General features: G+C 59.8%; 6 protein-coding genes across 6 annotated transcripts; 3 read left to right on the forward strand and 3 right to left on the reverse strand.

Moving 5' to 3' along the window:
* Nucleotides 1-635: 635 nt before the first annotated feature.
* On the forward strand, nt 636-1,330 carry A1Q1_01024 (Rpl39; the record flags this gene model as incomplete). The annotated part of the gene is made up of 3 exons (XM_014325647.1): nt 636-655; nt 719-795; nt 909-1,330. The coding sequence occupies 3 exons, from the start codon at nt 636-638 to the stop codon at nt 1,328-1,330; spliced, it is 519 nt and encodes a 172-aa protein (XP_014181122.1).
* Nucleotides 1,331-2,098: 768 nt separating this feature from the next.
* On the reverse strand, nt 2,099-5,326 carry A1Q1_01025 (uncharacterized protein; the record flags this gene model as incomplete). Its single annotated transcript, XM_014325648.1, has 4 exons — nt 2,099-4,646; nt 4,708-4,852; nt 4,912-4,981; nt 5,183-5,326. 4 exons carry the CDS (start codon nt 5,324-5,326, stop codon nt 2,099-2,101), a joined length of 2,907 nt encoding a protein of 968 aa, XP_014181123.1.
* A 1,948-nt stretch (nt 5,327-7,274) lies between these two features.
* A1Q1_01026 (uncharacterized protein) lies at nt 7,275-8,480 on the reverse strand (the record flags this gene model as incomplete). Its single annotated transcript, XM_014325649.1, has 1 exon — nt 7,275-8,480. One exon carries the CDS (start codon nt 8,478-8,480, stop codon nt 7,275-7,277), a length of 1,206 nt encoding a protein of 401 aa, XP_014181124.1.
* Nucleotides 8,481-8,869: 389 nt separating this feature from the next.
* On the reverse strand, nt 8,870-13,746 carry A1Q1_01027 (ATP-binding cassette (ABC) transporter, Pdr11p; the record flags this gene model as incomplete). The annotated part of the gene is made up of 3 exons (XM_014325650.1): nt 8,870-11,214; nt 11,365-12,745; nt 12,829-13,746. 3 exons carry the CDS (start codon nt 13,744-13,746, stop codon nt 8,870-8,872), a joined length of 4,644 nt encoding a protein of 1,547 aa, XP_014181125.1.
* A 2,217-nt stretch (nt 13,747-15,963) lies between these two features.
* Nucleotides 15,964-17,440, forward strand: A1Q1_01028 (uncharacterized protein; the record flags this gene model as incomplete). The annotated part of the gene is made up of 3 exons (XM_014325651.1): nt 15,964-16,174; nt 16,225-16,665; nt 16,710-17,440. 3 exons carry the CDS (start codon nt 15,964-15,966, stop codon nt 17,438-17,440), a joined length of 1,383 nt encoding a protein of 460 aa, XP_014181126.1.
* Nucleotides 17,441-19,304: 1,864 nt separating this feature from the next.
* A1Q1_01029 (pantothenate kinase) lies at nt 19,305-21,170 on the forward strand (the record flags this gene model as incomplete). Its single annotated transcript, XM_014325652.1, has 3 exons — nt 19,305-19,394; nt 19,435-19,500; nt 19,542-21,170. The coding sequence occupies 3 exons, from the start codon at nt 19,305-19,307 to the stop codon at nt 21,168-21,170; spliced, it is 1,785 nt and encodes a 594-aa protein (XP_014181127.1).
* Between the last annotated feature and the right edge of the window lie 1,061 nt (nt 21,171-22,231).

Consider the following 22,231-nt stretch of genomic DNA (forward strand, 5'->3'; position numbering starts at 1 on the left):
TGCTCGTGAGAGTTTCTGAGAGCAGAAGATGAGGCTCGAGAACAGCCGTACAAGCCACGCATGCACGCAGGCATTGATCTTCAGCCTGCGTAAGCAGTTGTTTTCTACGCTCGAAGCATTCCTGGCGTTGCCCTCAAAGACCCCAGATTCCTCGAGGTGCTCCCATTGTCACATCAGGACGATCCAGACTCTTGGTCAGAGGAACAGTGCAACACATCCTGTGTCAGCTGAGATCGCCTCGGAGCCGGTTAGAGCGGCGAGAGGGGCGAGAGATAGTCCGAGAGGCAGTCAGTGCGTAGCGCGCAGGAACGCGAGTCCATTCGAGACGGCGGCTCGATCCGCTAGGTAAGGGTGCGATGATGAACAGGCCGCTCCTCACATAGCAGCAACAACACAGCTGAATGGCGCTAAGTGCCACATCCGCGCACGTGGTGTCGGGAATCAGCGGCGATATCTTGCCGTCCATCGAAATTCTTCCCCCTCCACCAAGATCGTCCCTCTCAGCCAGCGCAACCTATCGAAATTTGCTCCCGTTGCACCCCCCTCCGTTTGCAGCACCCAGTCAAGCCCCTACGAACGAGCCCGCCAGGCGTTTGCTTCTCTTTCAACCAGCAAGCACCAAAAAACGACCAAAAATGCCTTCCCAGAAGTCTTTGTTAGTACCACCCCCGGCGATGTTGTCGTCGTCGTACAGGATGGCGTGCTGACCCCCGACTAGCATCGTTAAGCAGAAGCTTGCCAAGAAGGCTCGCCAGAACCGCCCCATCCCCCAGTGGTTCCGTCTTAAGACCGACAGTGAGTCGTGAACGAGGAGGAGGGTTTGGCTTGGGATTTGGACTGGAATCGGACACGAACGACACGGATACGGACTGCGATCGCGACGACGGTACGATGGACGACGGATACAGGACTGTACACGACACGAGGAAGGGTCGTCTGGCTGGCACCTGGAGAAAGTCTGAGTGCGGCGTTGGGTCGTCTGCGCGGCCGATCTTTCGACACTCTGATGCGTGTGAAGATTTTGTCGCTGCACTCCAGTCCTCAATACTCTCTCCAGCCGCTAGCCCGTGCGCTATCGTTGATCTCTTCGATCCGCTTCTCGACATCCATTCAGCTGTACGACCATCTGCATTTGCACAAATCTGCGCGACACGCTATCTTTCTCTCAACTTTACCGACTGCTCGTGCGCTGCTCGTGCGAATGAACGAACGAAACCATGTCCGAATGTTCATCGCAGTCTCGTCCCGTGTCGCCGTTGCTGTCCCAGTATCCCGTCCCCAAGCCAAACCCTCGTCTCCAAGCTATCAAGTTCCGAGTACCGCCAGCTAACATCCGCAGCCAAGATCCAGTACAACGCCAAGCGCCGCCACTGGCGCCGCACCAAGCTCAACCTCTAAGCGTCTCGACATGGACGCGTAGTGGACGTAGACCCGGGCTCGGCGTGTACAGTAGAGACATGGATTTGTCGCACAATCACACCACAAAGCACAGTTACGCACTATGCCCGCAGACATCAGTGCGGGTCGGAACTTGCGGAGCATGGAACTGAGCAGACATTACGGAGCAGAGTGGGGAGCACGGAGCATGGACTGGAGGCAGTTGGAAAGCGTGTCAGAGAGGCAACGTGAGAAGGGAGAGGAGAGGGTGTTAGCGTCAGAGTGTAGAGAGAGCGTTCGCAAGCGATCGTGCAGAGAGTCTGGAGCAGGTTCCGAACAGGAGTGAGAGGTCCGCTGCGGGGAGTCTACTGGTCAGGCAATTCCAACGGAGCAGAGTAGGCCGGAGCTTGGCATTGTGATCACTGACGGTTCCTGGTCCTACTTCGGTTTTTATCTGAGCTGCAGAAGTTGCGGGTCGTTGGGTTGGGTGGCAAAAGCGTCACGTACGACTTGTGGCATTGCAACTTTTCCGAACTTGTGTGCCCCCCTGATTTCCACAGTGCGCCGGTCATTGCATCGCAGCAGCGCAAACTTGACATCGAGATAGAGAGGGCTTTAGGAATACATGTAATTATCATTTACAAACAGATACAAGACCCTCGATCCTCACATCTAGATAAATCCTCCCTCCTCGTACAAGACTAGATCGACTCCTAGCTTCCTAGTGCATGCCCATCTGCTGCATTTGCTGCGCGAGGTTGGGCTGGCCCGGCTGGCTCGGGTGGCCAAAGGGCTGCTGCTGGATCGGCTGCAGCTGGGGCGCTTGCTGCTGCATGATGGGCTGCTGCACGACCGGCTGCTCGGGAGGGATGGGCAGGGTGACGGCCTGCGGCGTGTCGCCGGGCGGACCCGAGGACTGCGACCGCTGGCTCTGCAGCTCGAGCGGGAGGCGCTTCGCGGCGTCGACGGCCGCCTTTACCTCGCGGGCCATCATGTCGATGCCGTCCCACATCACGCCGTAAGCCTCGAGACCGGCAGCGAGAATCTGCACGTTCGTGAGAAGCGACTCGATCTCCTCTTCGCGGTTGTCCGTGTCGCCGAACGCCGTCTCGGCCTGGACCGCCAGGACCAGGAGAAGGAACGCATAGGCACCCGAGACGAGACCACAGGAGCAGAACGGAAGCCAGCGGGGAACACCCGCGTCCATCGCCAGGGCGGCGGAACGGTGCAGCACCTGCAGGCGGACGATTGCGTGCGCGGCCATGGCACAACGGGCGAGACTGATGCCAGGCGGGAAGGCAGTGGCCATCTCGGCTCGCTTGACATCGTCATTGGCCACAACCTCACCCTCCTCGTTGACACCCCAAGCCTTGTGCTTCTTGCCAGTGGCAACGGTGCCGTCTTGCCCGTTGAGTTTCGTGTCGTTCGGAGTGTCCGAATGGTACGGCGTCGTGTTATTAGAGATCTGCTGTGCGTTGTTCTGGGGCTGGCCGAATTGCTGCTGAGGCATCGGTTGGAAGTCCGGAATCGGAACGAAGGCGCCGCCTTCCCTGGCCTGGCTGATCATATTCGCAGCGCCACCGTCCTCGGCAAACCATGGCTTCGGCAGGGATGACGGGTAGGCGTCGGGCACCCACATGTCGTCCGTCATGCCATCCCAGCGTTGCAGCTCGTAGTTCCACTGCTGCATCAGCTGCGAGTCGAACGCTTCGGCGGCGGGGTACATGGCCGAGAAGTCCATGTTGCTAACGTCGAAGCCGGACGCGCCGAGTTGAACCATGGGGTCCACGGGCTGCTGGGGCTGCTGTCGGAGCTGACCGGGGTTTGACACGTTCATCATCGACGAGCCTCGCGGCGGCGGTTGCTGTGCCGGAGCCATCTGGCCGGGTAACGGAGGTAAGGGCTTGTGCAGATCGATGGGAGGGCGGTTCATCATGCCGTTGGTCGCAAAGTTCTGCAAGGTCTGTTGAGGGGCCTGGAACTGCTGCTGTTGTTGCTGCTGCAGGCCCTGAGGAGACTGGAACTGCTGCCTCTGCTGCTGTTGCGACGGGGGCGTCTGGAACTGCTGCTGCTGGGCATTCGTCTGCTGCTGTCGAGGCTGGATGAACGCAGTCTGCTGCGCTTGGTGCGCCCATTGGGCCAGATTGGTCGGCGGCTGGTTGAAGCTGGGGAAGCCCGCTTGCTGGGGCGCACCATCCTGGGCGACCATCATCTGCTGCTGTTGCTGCATCAGAGACTGTTGCGTCAACGGCTGTGATTGCGACTGAGGGGACGCCGATTCCACCTTGGGCTCCGGCGAGTTGACCGCGCTGTTGGACGGCTGGCTCGCGCTGGACTGCATGCCATACGAGTCGTCCTCGTCGTCGGACTGCTCGACGGGCTGCGGGAAACCACAAATCTTCTTGCTGAACAACGACACCTCGGGGAAGGCCTGGAGACGGTGGATTTGGATGTGCGTGACGGCCAGAGCGAGACCGGTGTTGATCTGCTGATTCTTCGCGACATCTTCCTCGCCACCCGGAACGTGTTGAATTTTACTCCCACGCTCCGTTTCCTTGATCAGCTCGATGACATGCCGGTCGAGATTGATCATCTTCTGTCCGTCGCCCTGGTTCGGGGACATGGCCATCTGTCGGACCATCATGCAGATGTTCAGACACTGTCGGATGCAGTTCACCCAGGTCGCCCATGTTCGATCCTTGTCCGAACAAACGGGGAAGTCAACGTGCACCTTTTCGGTGCTCATGATCGGCGGCGCCTGCCCCGAGACCATGGCGTTCGAAATCTGGAACACATAGAGGCACCACCACGTCCGTCGCAGCATGTCTCGCCGCCAGTTGATGCCCTCGAGTGAGCCGCGCTCGCCGTAGGGCTTGTCGATCTCGTTAAGACCCATCAGGTAAGCGACCTGGATCGCCCTCGTTATCCGCGCCATAGCGATATCCGAATTGTTGGTAGAGCCCCACTCCCAGACACTGAGCATGATGAGAGCTTGGACATTCTCGATCGAATGCTCCCCGCGCGAAAGCTTGTAATCGATCAGGTCCAAGGTTTCCTTGCCAATTTGTGCTGAGGCCGCTGAGCGAAGACGCTTCGACAACGGGTCACGAGGGTCACGGTCGAGCGGGTGTGGGGCCAACGTCAGAATCGTCTGTGTGGCCATCAGAAGCGGCGAAACGGGCAACAGCTCGGGCAGAACATCGACAAGGTAGTGGCGAGGGGGGAGCATGGGCAGGTACGGGTGGATCTCGCTGTAGTAGCATCGGAGACTAAGGCTGTCAGTTTCAAAGGGAACGGCTGAAACGGCGAAAGACGCATCGCGTCACTTACATCTCTTCCCTCGATTCAAACACTCGGACGCGGTTGCTGGCATCCTCGCCGCTCTGGGGACCCGGGTGAGGAAGGGTGAACTTGGGCGGCACGATCAGCTCATCGAGCTTCTTGAGGAACTCGACAAGTGGTGGGGGTTGGCCGGCTGCCGACATCAGCAATTTGCAGAGTAGGACATAGCCGAAGTGCGATGGTAATACTCACGGACTTTCTTCTTGCGTGCACCACCGCGCTTGGACTTGATGTAGATGCATTCGAGGTTCTTGCGGATGCACTGTTGGCTCTGTCAGCACTCGATGCATGTCAGTGGCGAGGAAGGCTTGGGTCGCGATGACCATCGGCGCCGCCGACAGCTGGACGTATGACCGAATCAAATATTAATTGACCCTGTGGTGGTCGTGACAGCCGAACCTGGCGCTGACGCCCAAGCTCGCTTCGACAACGAGGCGTGAGGGCGAGTTGGCGAGTTACTCACCTGTCCACAGACGGGTCTTCCACCATCACACTTTGCCTTCTTGGTTCGGCAGCTGAGGCATGCCGACTTGACTGGGCCTTCCTTGTCCTTGTTGTGGGATTTTTCGACCCACTTGCCCGTATTACACGATACGGGTTGCTGCATCGTGCCGAGGCAAGGGTGGCATCAAGCGCGGGGTGTTGGGAGGGGTCGGAGCGCGCGTGCCGGTCGGGTTTGGTGTGTGGATGCTGCGGACTGTGTGGAGTAGCTGTGGGTAGCTTAGATTGGAGAGCGACGAATGAGCGGATCGAGTGGAGGGAAGGCGATTGAATGGACCACTCTGTGATCGGAGGGTCGGAGGAAGAACAGAAAAGTGGAGGTTTGAGTTCGGCGGGGACGGGGGAAGGCAGATTATCAGTCTGACTAAGCGAAGCACAGGCCGGTAGTTGCGGTCGAGCCTGAGTGTGTATTCGGAGTGCGTCGACTGCTCAAGGTGGTGGAAGCGGTCGAAGGGCTGGTGGAGTATGCAGTGTGAAAGAGGATTGAGTGGTTGGGATGGAGCAAAGGACACGATGGTTAGATGGCTGCTGCATGGCTGGCTGGTGGCCTAAGACGGCCTGACTAGGGGGCGTCGGCAGGCAGGCAGGATTAGCCAGCAATAGCAGAGCTGCAGTGGCCAGTGGTCTGGTATGGAGCGCTCCTAGCCGGGGCCATGCAGCCATGCAGCTGGGAGGGCGGGTGCGGGCGGCGGGCCTCGTAACCGTCGTTTCTCGGAGGTCAGCCCTTCACCGCGTTCCTTGGTCATTTCTGCCCTAAAGCCCTGCCCGTCATCCCCGTCATCTGTCTCTCTCCTCCCTACCTCATGCGCACAAAGGCGCCAGCTCGTCAGGCCGTCAGGCTTTTTCGCGCGCCCAACGCATTCAGTGGCGCCAACTCAAATCTGCACAACCAATCGCTAATTGCATTCACATCCTCGTCTATGCGAGCAAACGGGACAGACGGGCTCCGCCGGCGCCGTACAACTCTGACGTCCAGTATAACCGTGCACTGAACCATGCACCTGACCTCTTGTGCTATTATCGTCCCAAATCTGACCCCAGCAAAGCTTACAAGCTCTGACCACCCCCTACTACCCTGCATCTTTTTGGCGTGTGCGACGCTTCTGTGCGTTCCAGAGGTAATCAGATACAAGTATCCTGGCCGGAATGGGTGGAAGCAGATCGCAGATCTCGTAAACCAAAAGCAAGGGTTCGCTGACACTTTGCCGTGCCGGGTGCGGGGTACTGCATGCCGGGCAGGTACGGCCCTGCAAGGTGGGGAGATGGGATGCGTTGATGAACACCGGGCGTCCAAGCAGAGCACGCACAGCGAGAGATGCAGCGGCGACATCGCCGCTGCCCGCCTGGCGGATGCTCTGGCCACTGAGGAACCACGAAGGACACGAGTTGGTACCCCCGTCGCATCGCTGAAACAATACACACGCAACACACAGGTGGGCTGTGGACCGTATCCATGGGCCGCAAGTGTATGCTTCACACACACCTGCTCACGCAAGATGGTACCATGCTTGTCGGTGTACATTCGGATAACGAAAGATCTGGAGCCTGGCATATCCCCCCAGTTGCGGTAGTGGTTTGCGGCAACGGCACCACCTGACCGCATCTGTGACCGCAGCTGACCGATGATATCAGATAGACGCATGCGGATTACGCTATCCCTCCGACTTTCGTTTCGGGAATAACTTGCCATGCCGGTATCACGCCGTCGCTGGGTGCTGGGCGTGCCTGTGCTACGTACTACACCTCGTGCATCCTTGTCCTGCATCTCGTTCTTGGGTCCGGTGGGCTTGGCCAGCTTGGCAGCGACGATCTCTCGTGCACCCCGGAGTCTCCGTGTCAACGATGAGCTTCGCTGCTGCGGATTAAGGTGCACCTGCGCCTGTCCGGAGCTACGGCTACAGGATGATTGCTAGCTCTGTCCAGACCTATGGCTACATGATGGTTGCGCGCTGCCATCTCCCCTACTATGAACCTCCAGCAAGTCAATACTCAGGCTGCGGCCGTCTCTATACGACTGTACACATGCATACTCTATCTAATGTCCTATGCCCGGTTTATCCCTTGTTCATGGTGTTACCAGCTCCCTTGCGGTTATCGTCCGTGTACTGCGCCCACTTCTCGTCCTTCTGCCTCTTCTTCTCCTGCGCCTCCTCCGCCTTGTAATTGTCCATCTCGCCCTCGAGCTCCATGAGCTCGCTCTCGGTCGGCTTGTCGTAGCTGGCCTGTCCGCCGCCCGTAATGATGTTCCCCCGCCTCTGTTCTTCGGCCAGGTACTCGTCAATCGTCATGGTGGGGAGGCGATGGGAGGCGCGGAACACCTCGCTGTTCAGTCGCTCGCGCTCGGACAGGTTGCCCATGGACGGCATGATGGTGAAGGGACGCAGGACGCGGCCGCCACCACTGATCAGGTCCTTCGGCTTCGCGGCCGAGGGGGGTGCCCGGTCAAGACGCCAGGCGGCGTCCTCGTCCTCCTGTCGCTTCGCGCGCGGGTCCTCCAGCGGGCCCTGTTCCGGCTCTGGCGGAGCGTGGCGGAGGAGCTCCAGCTCCATCGCCGTGTTGGCCTGTGCGCCCGTCGTCAGGGCCGAGAGGAGGGAGAGCAGCGCGAGCGTGGCCGAGCGCACATCCTTCTCCTCCGCGTTCACGCTGACGGAGCCCGAATCCTCCTCGGTCAGGAGGGCGAGGATGAAGACCGTCGGGTTCGAGGACGATGGCGGGTGCGAAGGCAGGACGGACTGATGTGTCAGCTTCCAGACTGGGGGGTATACGCAGCTGAGACTCACAGTAATCTTCTCCCTCGACTCCTTCTCGCGCTTGTACGCCGCAATCTTGGCCTCACGTCTCCGTCCCGGATCGGCGGGGACTGCACCTGCTCCCTCCTCGGATGTTTCAATGCCGTAGCTGTTCAGCAGCTGCTTGAACGCTCCGTAAGCCGTCTCGCTCCGCTTCAGCGCCTCTGTCCGGGGCACGGGGCCGCCGATGCCGCCCCGCTGCTCCGCCTCGCCGAGCACCCAGGGAACCGTCATGAAGAGCAGGTCGCGGTCCGAGAGCTCATCGGCGGACTCGTTCGGCGAAAACAGGCCCAGAGACGTGATCATTCGCGAGATCAGGTACAGGTCGTCGATCGCCTTGGCCAGCTGCGCCTGCACGGCCTCGTCGCCGACGGAGACGTCGCCGTCGAAGATCGGCGTGAGCACGCGCAGAACAGAGGCGTAGAACTGGGGTAATGGCACATTCGTGCTAGTTTGTGTTGATGTGGACATTGCTTTAGAATTGTGGTCGTGAGTTGATGTTGGTGAGCAAAGTCTAAGCGATCGACGCGTCGTCTATGACTTCATCGAAGTCTGGTCGTGCGGAAGTGGAATCTGATCCCGCTGGGTGGCAACCGGCCAGGCACTGGCAACTTCTGGCACTCACCCATTGCCCAACCGATCTTAGAGCTGCAACAACTCGTAGCGAAACAATGAATCCATGATGTGTATTTGATTGATTCTATTAGGATGTAGTATGATGACCGAAACGCGTGTGCTATGTGCATGAAGAAACAGAGTGGAGGTCGATAGAGGTGTACTTTTGGGTTACGTAATAACCCGAAAGTGGCACGGTTTGCTGATTCCACCCGATTTCTTCGTTCGTCCTCTCTTCTTTCCGTCTACCTCTTGCGGTACGACAAGAAGCGGGCGGCTAGAAGGAGCACGATTACGTTGAAAGCTATATAACAGAGGAAGATTCCGAAGTCACGCCAGCGGTACTTGAAGTAGATCTCCATGTTCTCGAAGAACGACTGTCCGACGCGGTACTGGCAGTACTGGCACTGGTCGGTGGCGTCGGGGTTGTTGATGTACGCGCCCATAACCTGGGCGAACTCACCGGCCCACTGCGCGCAAGTCTGGCCAGCGGGAGGCGGGAACAGGTTGAACTCGGACTCCTTGCAGACCACGAGCTCGTCCTGGAGACCAGTCGAGACGAGACCGGAGATGATGCGCGTGAAGGGGTCGAGCGGCCACATCCACGAACGCCAGAAGTAGGGCAGCGTCGGGGGCGGGGCGGTGACACCACAGAAGACGGAGAAGAGCACAAGCAGGAAGGGGTTGAAGAGCGCAGCGACGATAATGCTGGGCGACAGAGCCGCGATGGCCTGGCCGAGCGTGACGGCGTAGACCTCGGTGAGGAGGACCATGAGGAAGAAGTAACCGGCACGGCTCGAGGCGGTCGGGAATCCAACACCGTAGTAGAGGAGCAGGAAGAACGCGACAGCACAGAGCACCGAGTAGGGCATCTCGGCAATGAGCTGGGTCAGGGCGAAGACGGTCGACGAGTACATCTTGGACGACGCCTCACGGTTAAAGGTCATGCGAGACATGATGTACTGCGGCTCGATCTGGGCAAGAACGAGGGCGGGAAGAACCGTGCAGAAGAAGATGGCGAAGACGCGGTACTGCAGCGACTCGAGCGAGTTGTCGAGGCGGAGGAAGGTAAGGAGAGTGACCATACCGATGGCAATGTGCGCGAAGAGACGGGTCCACTGGTAGTCGGCGTTGCGCCAGAGGGCAGTGTTGGTGCGGTGGCCGACAACCTTGAGCTGAGTCATGAACGAAGTAGCGTACTCCTTCGGCTTGCCCTCGTCGGGGAGCGGGTTGGCGAGGGCGTCGGCGTTCAGGCGGGCAATCTCCTCCTTGGTCTCGGCAAACTCGGGCGAGTTCTTCCACTTCTCGTGCCAGTCGCCGCCGATACGCTTGCGCGAACCGGCACCAATGGCCTCGAGCATGAACTCGGCAGGGTTGGCGTCCTCGGGCACCTTGGCGCCGTTGCGCTCGAGGTACGAGATGAGAACCTTGGAGTCCTCGCCAATGTCGCCGAAGTAGACACACTCGCCGCCGCGCTGGAGCAGCAGAAGGCGGTCGAAGGACTGGAAGAGAAGAGCGTTAGGCTGGTGGATCGTGCAGAGAATCTTCTGGCCGGCCTGGGTGAGCTTCTTGAGGAAGCGCACAATGTTGTAGGCAGACTGGCCGTCGAGACCGGAGGTAGGCTCGTCGAGGAAGAGAAGCAGGTCGGGCTTGGCGGCAAGCTCGACACCGATGGTGACACGCTTGCGCGCCTCAACAGAGAGACCGTAGCCGGGGAAACCAATCATACCATCGGCAATGTCCTGTAGCTCGAGGAGCTCGATAATGTCCTCGACGTAGGCGTCCTTCTCCTCCTTGGGAACATCGGCGTGCTGGCGGAGGTAGGCAGAGAAACGAAGAGCCTCACGGACAGTGGCAGTCCACTCGTGCACGTCGAGCTGCTCGGCGTAGGCACATCCACGGGCGAAGGAGACGTCGATGGGCTTGCCACCCATGAGAATGTCGCCGTCAATGACACCAATGTTCTTACGAGCAGCGAGCACATCAAGCAGGGTAGTCTTACCGGCACCCGAGGCACCCATGAGAGCGGTGAGGGTTCCGGGCTTGACGTAACCGTAGACATCGTTAAGGAGCTGGCGGTGGCCGCCCTTGACGGGAACAGTGTAGTTGAGGCCAGACCAGGTGAAGGGAACGGGCTTCATGGCGAGGTTGCCAAGGTCCTGCTCGAGCTTGCCGGCACGGAAAGCCTCCTTGCGCTCAGCGAGGCGAGCGTTCAGCTTCTTGAGCTCCTTGTTCTCCTTCTTGAAGACGACAATGGCCATGTGCGAGGCACCCATCTTGAGCGTCTCCATGAAGAAGGCCTGCAGGAACATGTAGAAGCAGAACCAGCCGATAAGGACACCGTAGTTGCGCCAGATGTGGGACTTGGAGTACTGGAAGGCGGCGTGCATGTAGTCAGTGCCGGTGACAACGCCAGAGCCGGGATGCGATCCGGGGAGCGAACACATCTGGTTGGGACCAACGCCATCGGGGTACTTGGTGATACCGGCCTGCGGGATGTTGGTCGGGATGATGTACGCGGCGTCGCAGTCGAGGGTGATACGGCTGAACTCGTTCGCGAACAGCGCCTCATAGCCGTAGAACAGGGGATCTGCACGTTAGCTCAGGTCCGAGGGGCGCAGTAGGACGCAGTGGAGGGTGGAGGCGGGCGCTAACGACGCCACACATGGTTATCTGTGGCACCTGCTCCACAAAACCGTATTCCACGAGCTTTTACTCGATTTCCACTAAAAAGACTCACTGATGTAACAAATCCAGAACAGCCAGCGCTTCATCTTGGCCATCGGAATCATATATCCGGTATATGTGACCATGAAGGAGATAAGAACAGACGCGAGACGAGCGGCGACGTTGTAATCCGAGGTAGCGACACCGATGGTGCGGAAAAATCCAGCCATTACCATAAACGTCGTGAAAACGAAGAGGTAGAACATCCAGAACGCTCCTCCGCTCGAGTAAAGACCACCCATGAAGTAGAGAATGATGACGAAGAAGAAGATGTTCGAGGCGTTGAACGGAACATCGGCCGCGACGGCACCAACGGCGTAGGCAGCGGGACGGTAGAAGCGGTAGCCGACCTGACGGAAGAGGATAGGACGACCCTGCATCTGGCCGGGCAGCTCGGAGAACGAGGTAAGAGCGTTGAACAGAAGACCCAAGAAGATAAGACCGCCGCGGGTGAACGCGCCGGAAGCCGAGGTGGGGAGACGGAAGTAGACGGAACCAACGATGAGGGCGATGATGATCGAGGTAGCGTAACCGGTGTAGATGCCGAACTTGTCCTGGAACTTGAGGATCGTCTGGCGCTTGGTAAGCGCCAGGATCTGCGACAGGAGGGATACAGTGTAGGGCGAGTTCTTGCCGACACCACGGTGCTTGGCGTCGCGGACGGCGTTGCGGAACTCCTCGCGGTCGCGCTCGTCCTGCTGCATCTTGGTCTTGTACTCGTCCTTCTCGGCGATCATCATGCGGTACACGTCCGAGTTGCGGTAGGCCTCCTCCATCGCCTGGGGCGTGGAGGGGACGTTCTCGGCGCTGCGGCCGTCCTGGAAGCGACGCTCGTTGGGGTCCGTGCAGCCAGAGAGGTAGTCGGCGGTGGTCTGACGGGGCAGGTCGGCGTAGCCGAGACCAACCATGTACTGACGGGCGATCTTGGCAGGACCAAAGTAGACGACGTGGCCCTCGTCAAGGAGCAGGACCTTGTCGAACTGCTGGTAGATACCCTCACCGGCCTGGTAGAGCGAGACAAAAGTGGTCTGGTTCATGATGTCAGTCAGGAGACGGAGCGACTTGGCATAGTCGAGCGCAGTGGAAGCGTCAAGACCACGAGTCGAGTTGTCCCACGACGACAGGGCACAGTTGGAACACATCTGCTCCATGACGGAGACACGCTTGCGCTCTCCTCCAGAAACACCACGGACGAACGCGTTACCGACGATCGTGTTGGCGGTGTGCTTCATGTTGAACATGGTGAGGAGCAGGTTCAGCAGGTCCTCGCGGTACTGCTTGTTGGTGACGCCATCAATCTTCTTCTTGGGCGTCTTGAGCTCGAGAGCGAAGCGGATCGTCTGGGCAACAGTCAGGGTCGGAAGGTGGTCGTCATCCTCCTGGTTGTAGAGGGTCTGGGAGAGCGTCAGCCTCAATTTACACGAAAGATCTGGACTGCACCGGATCCGACGATCCGCCACATTCCCAAGCCACTCACTTCACCACCGTACTTCTTGTGCATCTCCTTGGCAGGGATACCGGCGTACTCGACGTCGCCGTTAACCTCAAGGAAACCCTCGCGCTGGTTGGCGATGGCCTTGAGGAAGGTGGAGCAACCAGCACCGGGGCGACCGAGGACGAGACACATCTCTCCGGGCTTGAGGACACCAGACGAGGGGAAGAGGATCGTCTTGGGCTTGGGAGCGAAGGGGTTGTAGCCAACGAGGCCCATGACCTTGATGACGGGCATCATGAACTGCTCCATGATGGCGTTGGAGAAGTTACGAATGTGCATCTTCATACCGCCCGCGCCGACGACCTCGAGATCCTCCCACACGACACCAACGTTCTTGTGGTGGATCAGCGAGTCGTCCTGCTTGCGGCGGCCGGCACGGAGCTCGTCGGCGAGGTTGAAGTCATCCTCGCCGGCCTGGCCCTTCTCGGCGTCACCGCTAGCGTTGGCAGTGCCATCGGTAACGGCGGACTGGCGGGTGGTGGTGCGCTGGGGCTTAGCGCCGAAAGCGGAGCGAACCGAGGCGATAGAGCGCCCGGTGACAGTGCGCTGAAGGCCGTGGTCGGAGGACTGCTGCGAGAGGGTGGAGTACTTGCGCTCCAGAGCAGCGAATTCCTGCTTACCGCGGCTAACGGACACGCGACGGCCGCTGTCGTTAAGAGGGCCGAGAACGGACACAGAAGACTGCGGAACGCCGCTAGCGTCATGGTAGACTTCGGGTCCACGAGTGATCTTCTCAGCGTGAGCGTCATACTCGGGAACTCCGGTGTCCTGTCCGTCGGGCGTCGTGTTTCCCGACTCGCTCAGGATTTCGTCCTCGGCGATGCGGTAGTCGCGGTCGAGGTACTCGGCAGCACCTCCCTCCGCGAGACCAGCCTCCATGGCCGGATCAGTGGAGACCATGGTGGTGGAGCGGTGTTGTGGTGGCGGTGGTCGTTGCCAGGGGTGGTGGAGGAGAGGGGAGGGGGTGGTGTGGGGCTAAAGTTATCGGGGATGGAGATGGCGGGGTCGGGGGTCAGAATAATTAAGAAACAGAGAGACGAAGAAGAGGAATGAATGAAAGAGTGGACGGAACCCTCGCTGCAGCGACGCAGGCGACCAAAAGTAAGTAGTCAGTGTTTGGTCGTTGTGGGTGACAAACGGAGCACGCAGTGGAGACCGGCGGGCTTTAAAGAGGATGACTTTTTTCTGGGTTCAAGGTGGGAGGCTCGGGAGGTGGGTGGTGCAAGCCGTAAACAGAAGAAATGACGGCGTCGGCTGCTGGCGGGGCGGACAGGGTCAAGGCCACAAGTGCCTGACGATACCTGAAGGCATGCCTGGGCACGACCTGGGCATGAGGAGGGGAAACATGACGCCTGGAGCTTGATGACACACCGTATTGCGATTTGACGGGCAACAGCCCAACTCTCGCAAGGCCGCAGCCTTCCATGCTGAGAGTCCGCTCGCGCGACCCTGAATCCCGTACGTCCGGCCCTTGCCGCTGGAAACTTCCTACAATCATCAGCTGTGCAATCTCTCCTTTCAAGTCGGGTGAAGCGAGTGAGGGGAGAGAGCAGGGTCACACCGAAGCGCAATGGGCGCCGACTCGGCGTCGGAACCGGAACGACTCATACGATTCCTAAGCCCCATCGACTGATCGCTCAAATCATAACGAGTCCTCTGCCGTAGACCGGCTTTTCTGCGGCCCTGGATAGCAGCGAAACTCCTAGCTCTCGGCCCCCTCGGGCGCCGGTACGGACACTCCTCCAGCCCACAGGGTCGAAAGATATCCGTCGCAGCATCCTGGCTCAGCCGATCGTACGGTTCAGGAGGCTATGACACTGGCGCTCCAGCATGATCGCTTCAATCAGCAAAATCTTGGCTCGCGACTGAACTGGCACTCGTCGGCTGCCCCATTCCAGCATGGGGCTCGCTGCATTCCGCTCTGCTGCCATTCTCTTGGCACTACCTGGCATTATTCAGCACCTCGCCATCGCCGCCGGTCGCGTCTCGCATTTGAACGCGTGATGCGGCACATGATTGCGCATGCACGCGCCGCACTTCTTTGCGGATCATTGTTGCACTGCACTAGCTGCACCGAGTGCATCGCGTGTGTGCGAGGGGGCATGAGACTCTGGGAATCGCACCATGGACACTTCGCTTCGCTCGCACTCTCGCAGCTCGCATGACCGAAGGCCATTTGTTTGTCTACGTCGCTGCACTGTGGCTTGGGGCTGGGCGTTTCATTGGGCGTTATCTCTTAAGCTTAACTGGTGAGTGGTCATGTCCGGTGACAAAGAGCGTTTCAAGTGTCCGCACTGTGACGATGCTCTTATACGCTAGCGTTGGTTACTCGGGGAAAGATAACTAGTTGGGAACCGGACGAGACGATGTAAACAACCGTCCTCAACAACGACCAGGGAAATCCTCCGTGGCACGACAGTTTCGTTGGATCCATTTACCCCGTGTCGCAGAGTTGTTCAATGTCATGGGGAGGGCACGCAGAATGTGAATCAGAGTGAATTCGGCATGGACTGGGCATGTGGCCTGCAATCACATGGGACCAGGTGGCCTCGTCACTCTGCTGTAGATTGACAACCTTTGGGCCCCATTACAGCCCACGACTCGTCCGACAAAGCGCCGGCAGCGGCACGGCCTGCTGGGCGTCGGAACAGCTGTTCCAACAGTCGTGCCATGTTCCAGAATCCATCGTGCTACCCATATTGCCCGGCGTCTGGAACCTGAAGCACAGACAGGCGCATGGCGAAGAGAGTGCGGCAAAGGCGGCAAAGCGGTCAGGGCTGAGGCCACAAGATTTGACAAGATTTGACCGAGGCGTCGCGAAGTGCGAGATAAGCGGGCATTTTGTCAGCGCTTTGACATCAGCATTACTCACCTGGCTGACTTGACTTGTCGGTGATCGGCGAGTTCCTTTTATCAACTGCACTTCTTCACACCTCATTTTTTCAGGCACAGCAGCTCGCGTGAACACCACGCTCTCCCGACTTCATCCCGGTCACGTGCCGTTGCGTATTTTGACAATCCGGTGGAGGTCTGCCCAGAAAGTTGGGACGCAAGGTGAACTCAAGGGCGGCTTAGTCATGGCTTCTGCATATTTGCATCGCACAACACGCACAAACCATGACGCCCGAAGAGGAGAGACAGCTGGAGAACAACCAGGAAGAGGAGGAGGAGGATGTGGTCCTTGCTGCCGAGGACGTGGCGGAGGTGCTCGAGGACGACGGCCTCAAGCCGGACGAGGACATGGAGGAAGACCTGCCTGCAGACCACGAGCCGATGATCAAGGACGAGGAGGAGAAGGGCAAGCCGAGTAACGCGTGGGGAGGAACCTGTGAGTAGTTTGGAGCTGCATTGCTCCGCGTAGCCTTTAGCTGACAACAGTCCTGCATAAGCCCGGATCATCCATCTTCGCCCTCGCATTGCACCCCATGTTCCCGAACCCGCCGCTAGCCGTTACTGGAGGACAGGACGATGTCGCTTATGTCTTCTGCCCGCTTCCCCCGAGTCAAGGTGGAGCGTGGAACCGTGACACCTACCAGCCCGTGCGGTTGACGGGGCACACTGACTCGATCGCGTGTGCCTCCTTCTCAAACGACGGAGAGTATGTCGCTACCGGAGGTCTCGATGGTCGTGTGCGTGTCTGGAGGCGAGTTAAGACCCGCCGCGGTGTGACCTATGACGATGCGGATCCCGAGGCGTGGCGATTTTGGGAGTTCATCACCTCACTCGAGGCGGGCGGAGACGTGCACTGGCTGCAGTGGCATCCGAAGGGTCCCGTTCTGGCCGCCGGATGTGAGGACGCGAGTGTCTGGCTCTGGAACCGTGAGTTCCGCTAACATTCCTCCATTGGTAGCTGCTAACGACAGTGCCCTCCGGACGGACGATGACGGTTCTCTCGTCGCACACCATGGCGTGCACCGCGGGCATCTTCCCCCCACCGGGGAAACAGCTCCTGACTGCTTCCCTCGACTCGTCGCTTGTGCTCTGGAACCCCGCGGCTGGCAGCCACGAGTTCAAGAGCTCCATCTTCTACCCGCCCCATGCGCCCGAGCTCGACCCGTCAGTGCACGGCATCACCTCGCTTGCGATCGCACCGTCTGGCCTCGTCGCGTGCGGTTCCGCCAATGGTCGCATTCGTCTGATCGCGATGCCGAGAGGCGAGTGTGTCCAGACGCTGGACGCGCACGATAAGAACGAGTCAGTGGAGGGACTCGTGTTCATGGACCTCCTCGGCGGACGAGACGGAGGCAAGGGTGTCGTGCTCGTGTCTGCCTCGACGGACGGACAGTGCTTCGTCTTTGACGCCACGACTGGACGCGGGCGTGCGATGATGAAGCACCCCGCCGCCGTTACTGCCATGACGCCCCACCCCGCCCCGAGCCAGCACCTCATCACCACGGCGTGCACCGACGGCTCGCTCCGCACGTGGGATGTCAGGAATGGCATTCTCCTCGCCGAGCACACCGGACACCCCGGTGCCGTCCTCGGCGTCGCAGTCGGGAAGGCGCCGGATGGAGAGTCGCCCCTCGGCCTGCCTGAAGCGCAGCTCGTGATCTCGGCCGGCGAGGAGGGCGCGAGCCTTATCTGGCGTGTCTGAGCCGTTTCCCCACCTTATCTCGCCTGTCTGACGGCTCGCTGTCGCTTCGGTTGATGTCGGCCGTCTAGTAAACGGTCGATGGTCCCCGGCAGCGCGTTGCGCTTAGGAGGAGACTAGAGCATGGCAATCTGTACTATCACCATCCACAGCACGTCCACAGTCCGCAAGACGATCCACACGTTTAGAAGCATTATTAGCGCCCATAGATTTCGAGACTCATCACGATTCGGTGCCCATCGGCTGCATCGGTCGAATCGGCCCCATCGGTGTCCACTATCTGATACACAGACATGCCACACTGCAAACAAGGGATGCTTACTCAATCCAATCCAAACGCACGCTTACTCTATCGCGACCCTGTATTTTCTCTGCATTGCCTTGTGTACACGGGTAGAAGTAGCCGATCACAGGTCTGGGTTGCCCACGGGGCGCACAGCTTGCCCATCTGGAGTTCGGGCAGTTGGCGGCCCACCTGATTCGGGTCCCAGTTACGGCCGTGAAGGTGTCAGCAGAGAAGATCAAGTCCGAAGGAATGCGGGCGGGGCTGAGCTACTGGGGGAGGCTGGGGGGCTGACAGCGCCAAGTGTCGGCGAGGGCCACTGTATCAATATCGGCGGTCGCCGTGCACGGCATCTTCGGCAGTGCGATGTGCATTCTGCGGTGGGTTCGCGGGTGTGAGCTGCAGGGTGGTCGGAGTCAGGTACAGCGAATACCGCATACCGTATGGCAGCGAAAAAAGAGTCAGCGTAGTCAGCGTGCGCCGGCGGTTGGCGGGTTGAGGGCCTGGCTGGGGGAGGGGTGCCCGCATAGCGCATAGCGCGCATAGGTCATAGGTACGCTGTTAGGTACGCTACAGGCACGGCGACACTCGCTTATGTTCTTTGGGGCACAACTGGACACGCGTGGCTTGTATGGGCTTAGGAGGCACACATAGGCGCTTGAGCGATCCGTCGCGAGCCAACCGGTGGCGGCCGGTTACGCGCCTAATCGCCCCAATACACCCTCATGCTAATACGCGAGGTTGGGGCAATTGACAGAAAGAGGCAGGTGACTAATGGAGTGCCTGGGTCCGGAGTAATCGGGGCTCCCTTTGGCTCCGGCTACACTCTGAATAGACTCCGTAGCTGGAGCCAGCAGGGGAGGGAGGGGGAATGTCAGGCTGACCGGCTCATACCTACCGACCTCGCTCAGTCTGGCAGCCCAGCGGCCCAGCGCGCTCCCAGCACCCTGCGCCCAGCTAGGAGAGCCAGGCCAGCGGCCAGCAGCGAGCGTCCGTCTCGTCAAAGTACGCTTTCCAAGCATTCACATCCACCCGAGCCTTGATCAAACGTCTGCCCTCCAGTTCCACTTTCCTCCCCAACCATTGTCATCGTTTCCATCAGCATTCATCAGCATTTGCATCGTCGTCTAGAGCCCTACACACACCCACACAACACAACGTACGACCCATCGACGCAAAGTCCTGAGGCGCGAGCGAAATCTCCTCGTACGACCACACCACGCCGTCGGCACCACCCGAGGTGAGTCTCTAACCGAGCCGAGTGCACCTGTACGCCCCGCCTGGCGCCAGCCTAGCCAGCCCAGCCCTAGTAGTCAAACGTCCAAGCGCTGATAATTCCAGTTTCTCTCAAGCCATAACCAAGCAACACACACCTTTTGCGCCTGCATTTACACGTATCTGTCGAATCACTCCAGGCAAACGCGCGCGACGCTCCACCATCGACAAGGAAGTGTGCGTCGCGCAATCATCATCGCTATCTTGAACGCACCCGATCGCTGAGCCGCCAAAGTTTCCCGGACAGCGACGGATAGTCTTGCACAGAAGTTTCCAAATCCCCCACCACACACCCCAGTCCCCATCGTCATGTCATTACCCGAAATCTCCATCCCCCAAGCGCGCAACATCGCTGTTGATGTTACGGGAGCCCAGATTGTGCAGGAGCAGTCGCCAGCGGTAAGCTACCCTAGGGTCTCCGTCAGCTGACTCATATCAGACGCGAGACTCAAGAGGAATCTATCTCCCGCACTACACCGAGCCGGTGTCGCACATTGCGATTGACGTGAGTCCACAGCTAGTGCGTGCTTGCTGAGCTAACGACAGATCGGAGGATCACTCGCCAAGGTCGTCTACTTCTCGCGATCGACCAAGCCGGTTCCGACAACGCCGCCAGAGTCAGGATGCTCTTCTCCGTTCTTAGCCCCGGCGCAGATCGTCTCTCCGACAACGCCGAGTGCAGTTCTCCCGAGCCCCGAGCAGTCTATGCTCCTCGAGTGCCCGACGCCTGAACGAGTGCGACCAAATGGCGCGCTGACGCCGAGCCTGATCACGGCGGGGCGCACATCGCCTCCCCTGAAGCTGCTGAACAAGCGCAAGCTCCGGGGACGGCGAAGAGGGTCGTACGCTGACCCACTGCCGGGCGGAGTCGTCAACTTTGCCCGCTTCGAGACGGAGAAGGTGGACGAGCTGATCGAGTTCCTCAAGGAGCTTATCAGCGAGAGCGCCAAGGCGAACCGCGTCAGTCTGGCCAAGATGAAGTCGATGGTCAAGGTTATGGCGACGGGCGGAGGTGCGCACCGGTTCTACGACCAGCTCGTGAAGGAGCTCGGCGTCGAGGTCCGCCGCGAGGAGGAGATGGAGTGTCTCATTCTCGGACTCGGCTTTGTCGCGCGCGTCCCCGAGGAAGTCTTTTGGTTCTCCGAGGAACTCGTGTACGCCGTCTCGCACCCCGAGGGCCCGCGGACAATCCCCGCCAATGAGCTCCCGCGACCGAGCCCAACACCGCCAGCGTACCAGGTCACGTTCGCGGCACCGGGAGAGGAGCAGCCCGTCTTCCCGTGTCTCGTGGTCAACATTGGTTCTGGAGTCTCGATCGTCAAGGTGGACGAGGACGGATCCTACGAGCGAGTGTCTGGAACCTCGCTCGGAGGCGGAACGCTGTGGGGACTGCTGTCAATGCTGACGGACGCGAGCACGTTTGACGAGATGCTGCTGCTCTCGGAGCAGGGCGACAACAGTGCGGTTGACATGCTCGTTGGCGACATCTACGGAAGCGACTACAACAAGATCGGCCTGAAGAGTTCGACCATCGCCTCGTCCTTCGGCAAGGTGTTCAAGCACGGCGAGCGGCAGAAGCGCTCCTTCAAGCAGGAGGACATTGCGCGCTCGCTGCTGTACGCGATTTCGAACAACATCGGACACATCGCCTACATGAACGCAGCCAAGTATGGGCTGGACCGCGTCTTCTTCTCGGGCTGCTTCATCCGCGGCCACGCAGCGACGATCAGCACGCTCTCGTACGCGATCCGATTCTGGAGTAAGGGCACGATGCGCGCGTGCTTCCTCCGGCACGAGGGCTTCCTCGGCAGCATCGGCGCGTGGATCAAGAACGTCGAGGAGACCAACTCGGAGCACGGCGAGAGCGGCTCCGAAAAGTCGGAGTGCGAGACGGGCAATGGCCTCGCGACGAGCCCGACGGGAGCGCGGCCAACGGGTGTCGGAGGCACGAGCCCCGTCAGCTCGGCGCGCTCGACGCCAAAGCCCGAGGACGGATTCCGCGGCGCTCACACGCCCGCCAGCGCCGCTTCCTCAGGAGCACCGACGCCCAAGCCCATCCTCACGCCGCAGGGGAGCCAGAACCCCCTGACTACACTCGGAGGCAACAGGTGCACGCCCGGAGGGGCTTGGGCTAACGGCCCGCCCCGGACGCCGCCGCGGACCGCTAGTAGATAGGTGGGATGCAGCATAATAAATAGCAAAGTGCAGTGGTCAGGACATGGTTTGACGTGGGTTTCTATCAGCGGAGTGGCATTGGAGAGGGAAAGTGTGGTCATGTCATGTGTCAGAGTGGTACCCATCTGCTGGAATCGGGGGTCGGAGTGTGTGATGACGGTGTGAGGGAGCGCCGACACGATCCACTGAGCCAGCTGGGTATGCTACAGACACGACAGAGGGGGCCTCCAATGCATCCCGCCCGTCACTATATAAGCCCGGTCTCGTGAGCGTGAAGGAGGGAAGAGTGGAAATGTGATCCGGGGGACGGGAAAGCGGGCCTCCGCAGAGCATTATTGTATTCACGATCGGAGAATGGGTGCATCGGTGGTTGATATGCATGCGCGCTGGGAGTGGTGGACCCTCCACCTGAAAGTCCGTGATGGCCAGGATGCTAAGTCCGGTGGAGGAGAGTCTGTAGGTGAGGATAGTGAGGGTTTAGTCCCGTAAACGCCGGTCGTTGGCAGAGGAGGACCGGGAATTACATATCGAGGCCACGAGGTTGCCGTTCACAGAGCCAGTTGGTACAGTGGGTTGCCGCCGGCAGCGAGAGGGGGAGGTACGGGAGGTCAGCGGACCGGAGGCATATCGCCAGCGTCACTGGTTGAGAGCGTAGGGTGAGTGAGCGGCAGGCGACGGCAGAGGCGGCTCAGCGGCACAGGCGGCTCGCTGCCTCCGCCCCAGGCCGGCCAGCGCGGCCAGGCTGCAGCCCCTCACATGTGTGTTTGGTGGGGTGGGGGAAGGGCAAGCAGGGCACGCAGGGTACAGACGGTGAAGTCATCTCGGTGCTCACAACCCCGCTGACAGTCCTTGCAACCTGTCGAACCAGCCAGCCTACATAGTCATTACACCTTGTCCTTTTCTCCTTTCCCATCTCCATCCCATCCATCACCATCACCATGCTCTCCCTCGCCAGGCGCCACGCCATCAACAGCGCCCGCCTCCAGGCCCGCGGTAAGTTTCATCGACCCTCTTTCCATTTCTCACGGGATGGTCACTGGCGCTGTTCAGCTGTTAGTGCT

This window comes from Trichosporon asahii (genome assembly GCF_000293215.1).
Source record: "Trichosporon asahii var. asahii CBS 2479 unplaced genomic scaffold scaffold00038, whole genome shotgun sequence".
Taxonomy (NCBI): domain Eukaryota; kingdom Fungi; phylum Basidiomycota; class Tremellomycetes; order Trichosporonales; family Trichosporonaceae; genus Trichosporon; species Trichosporon asahii.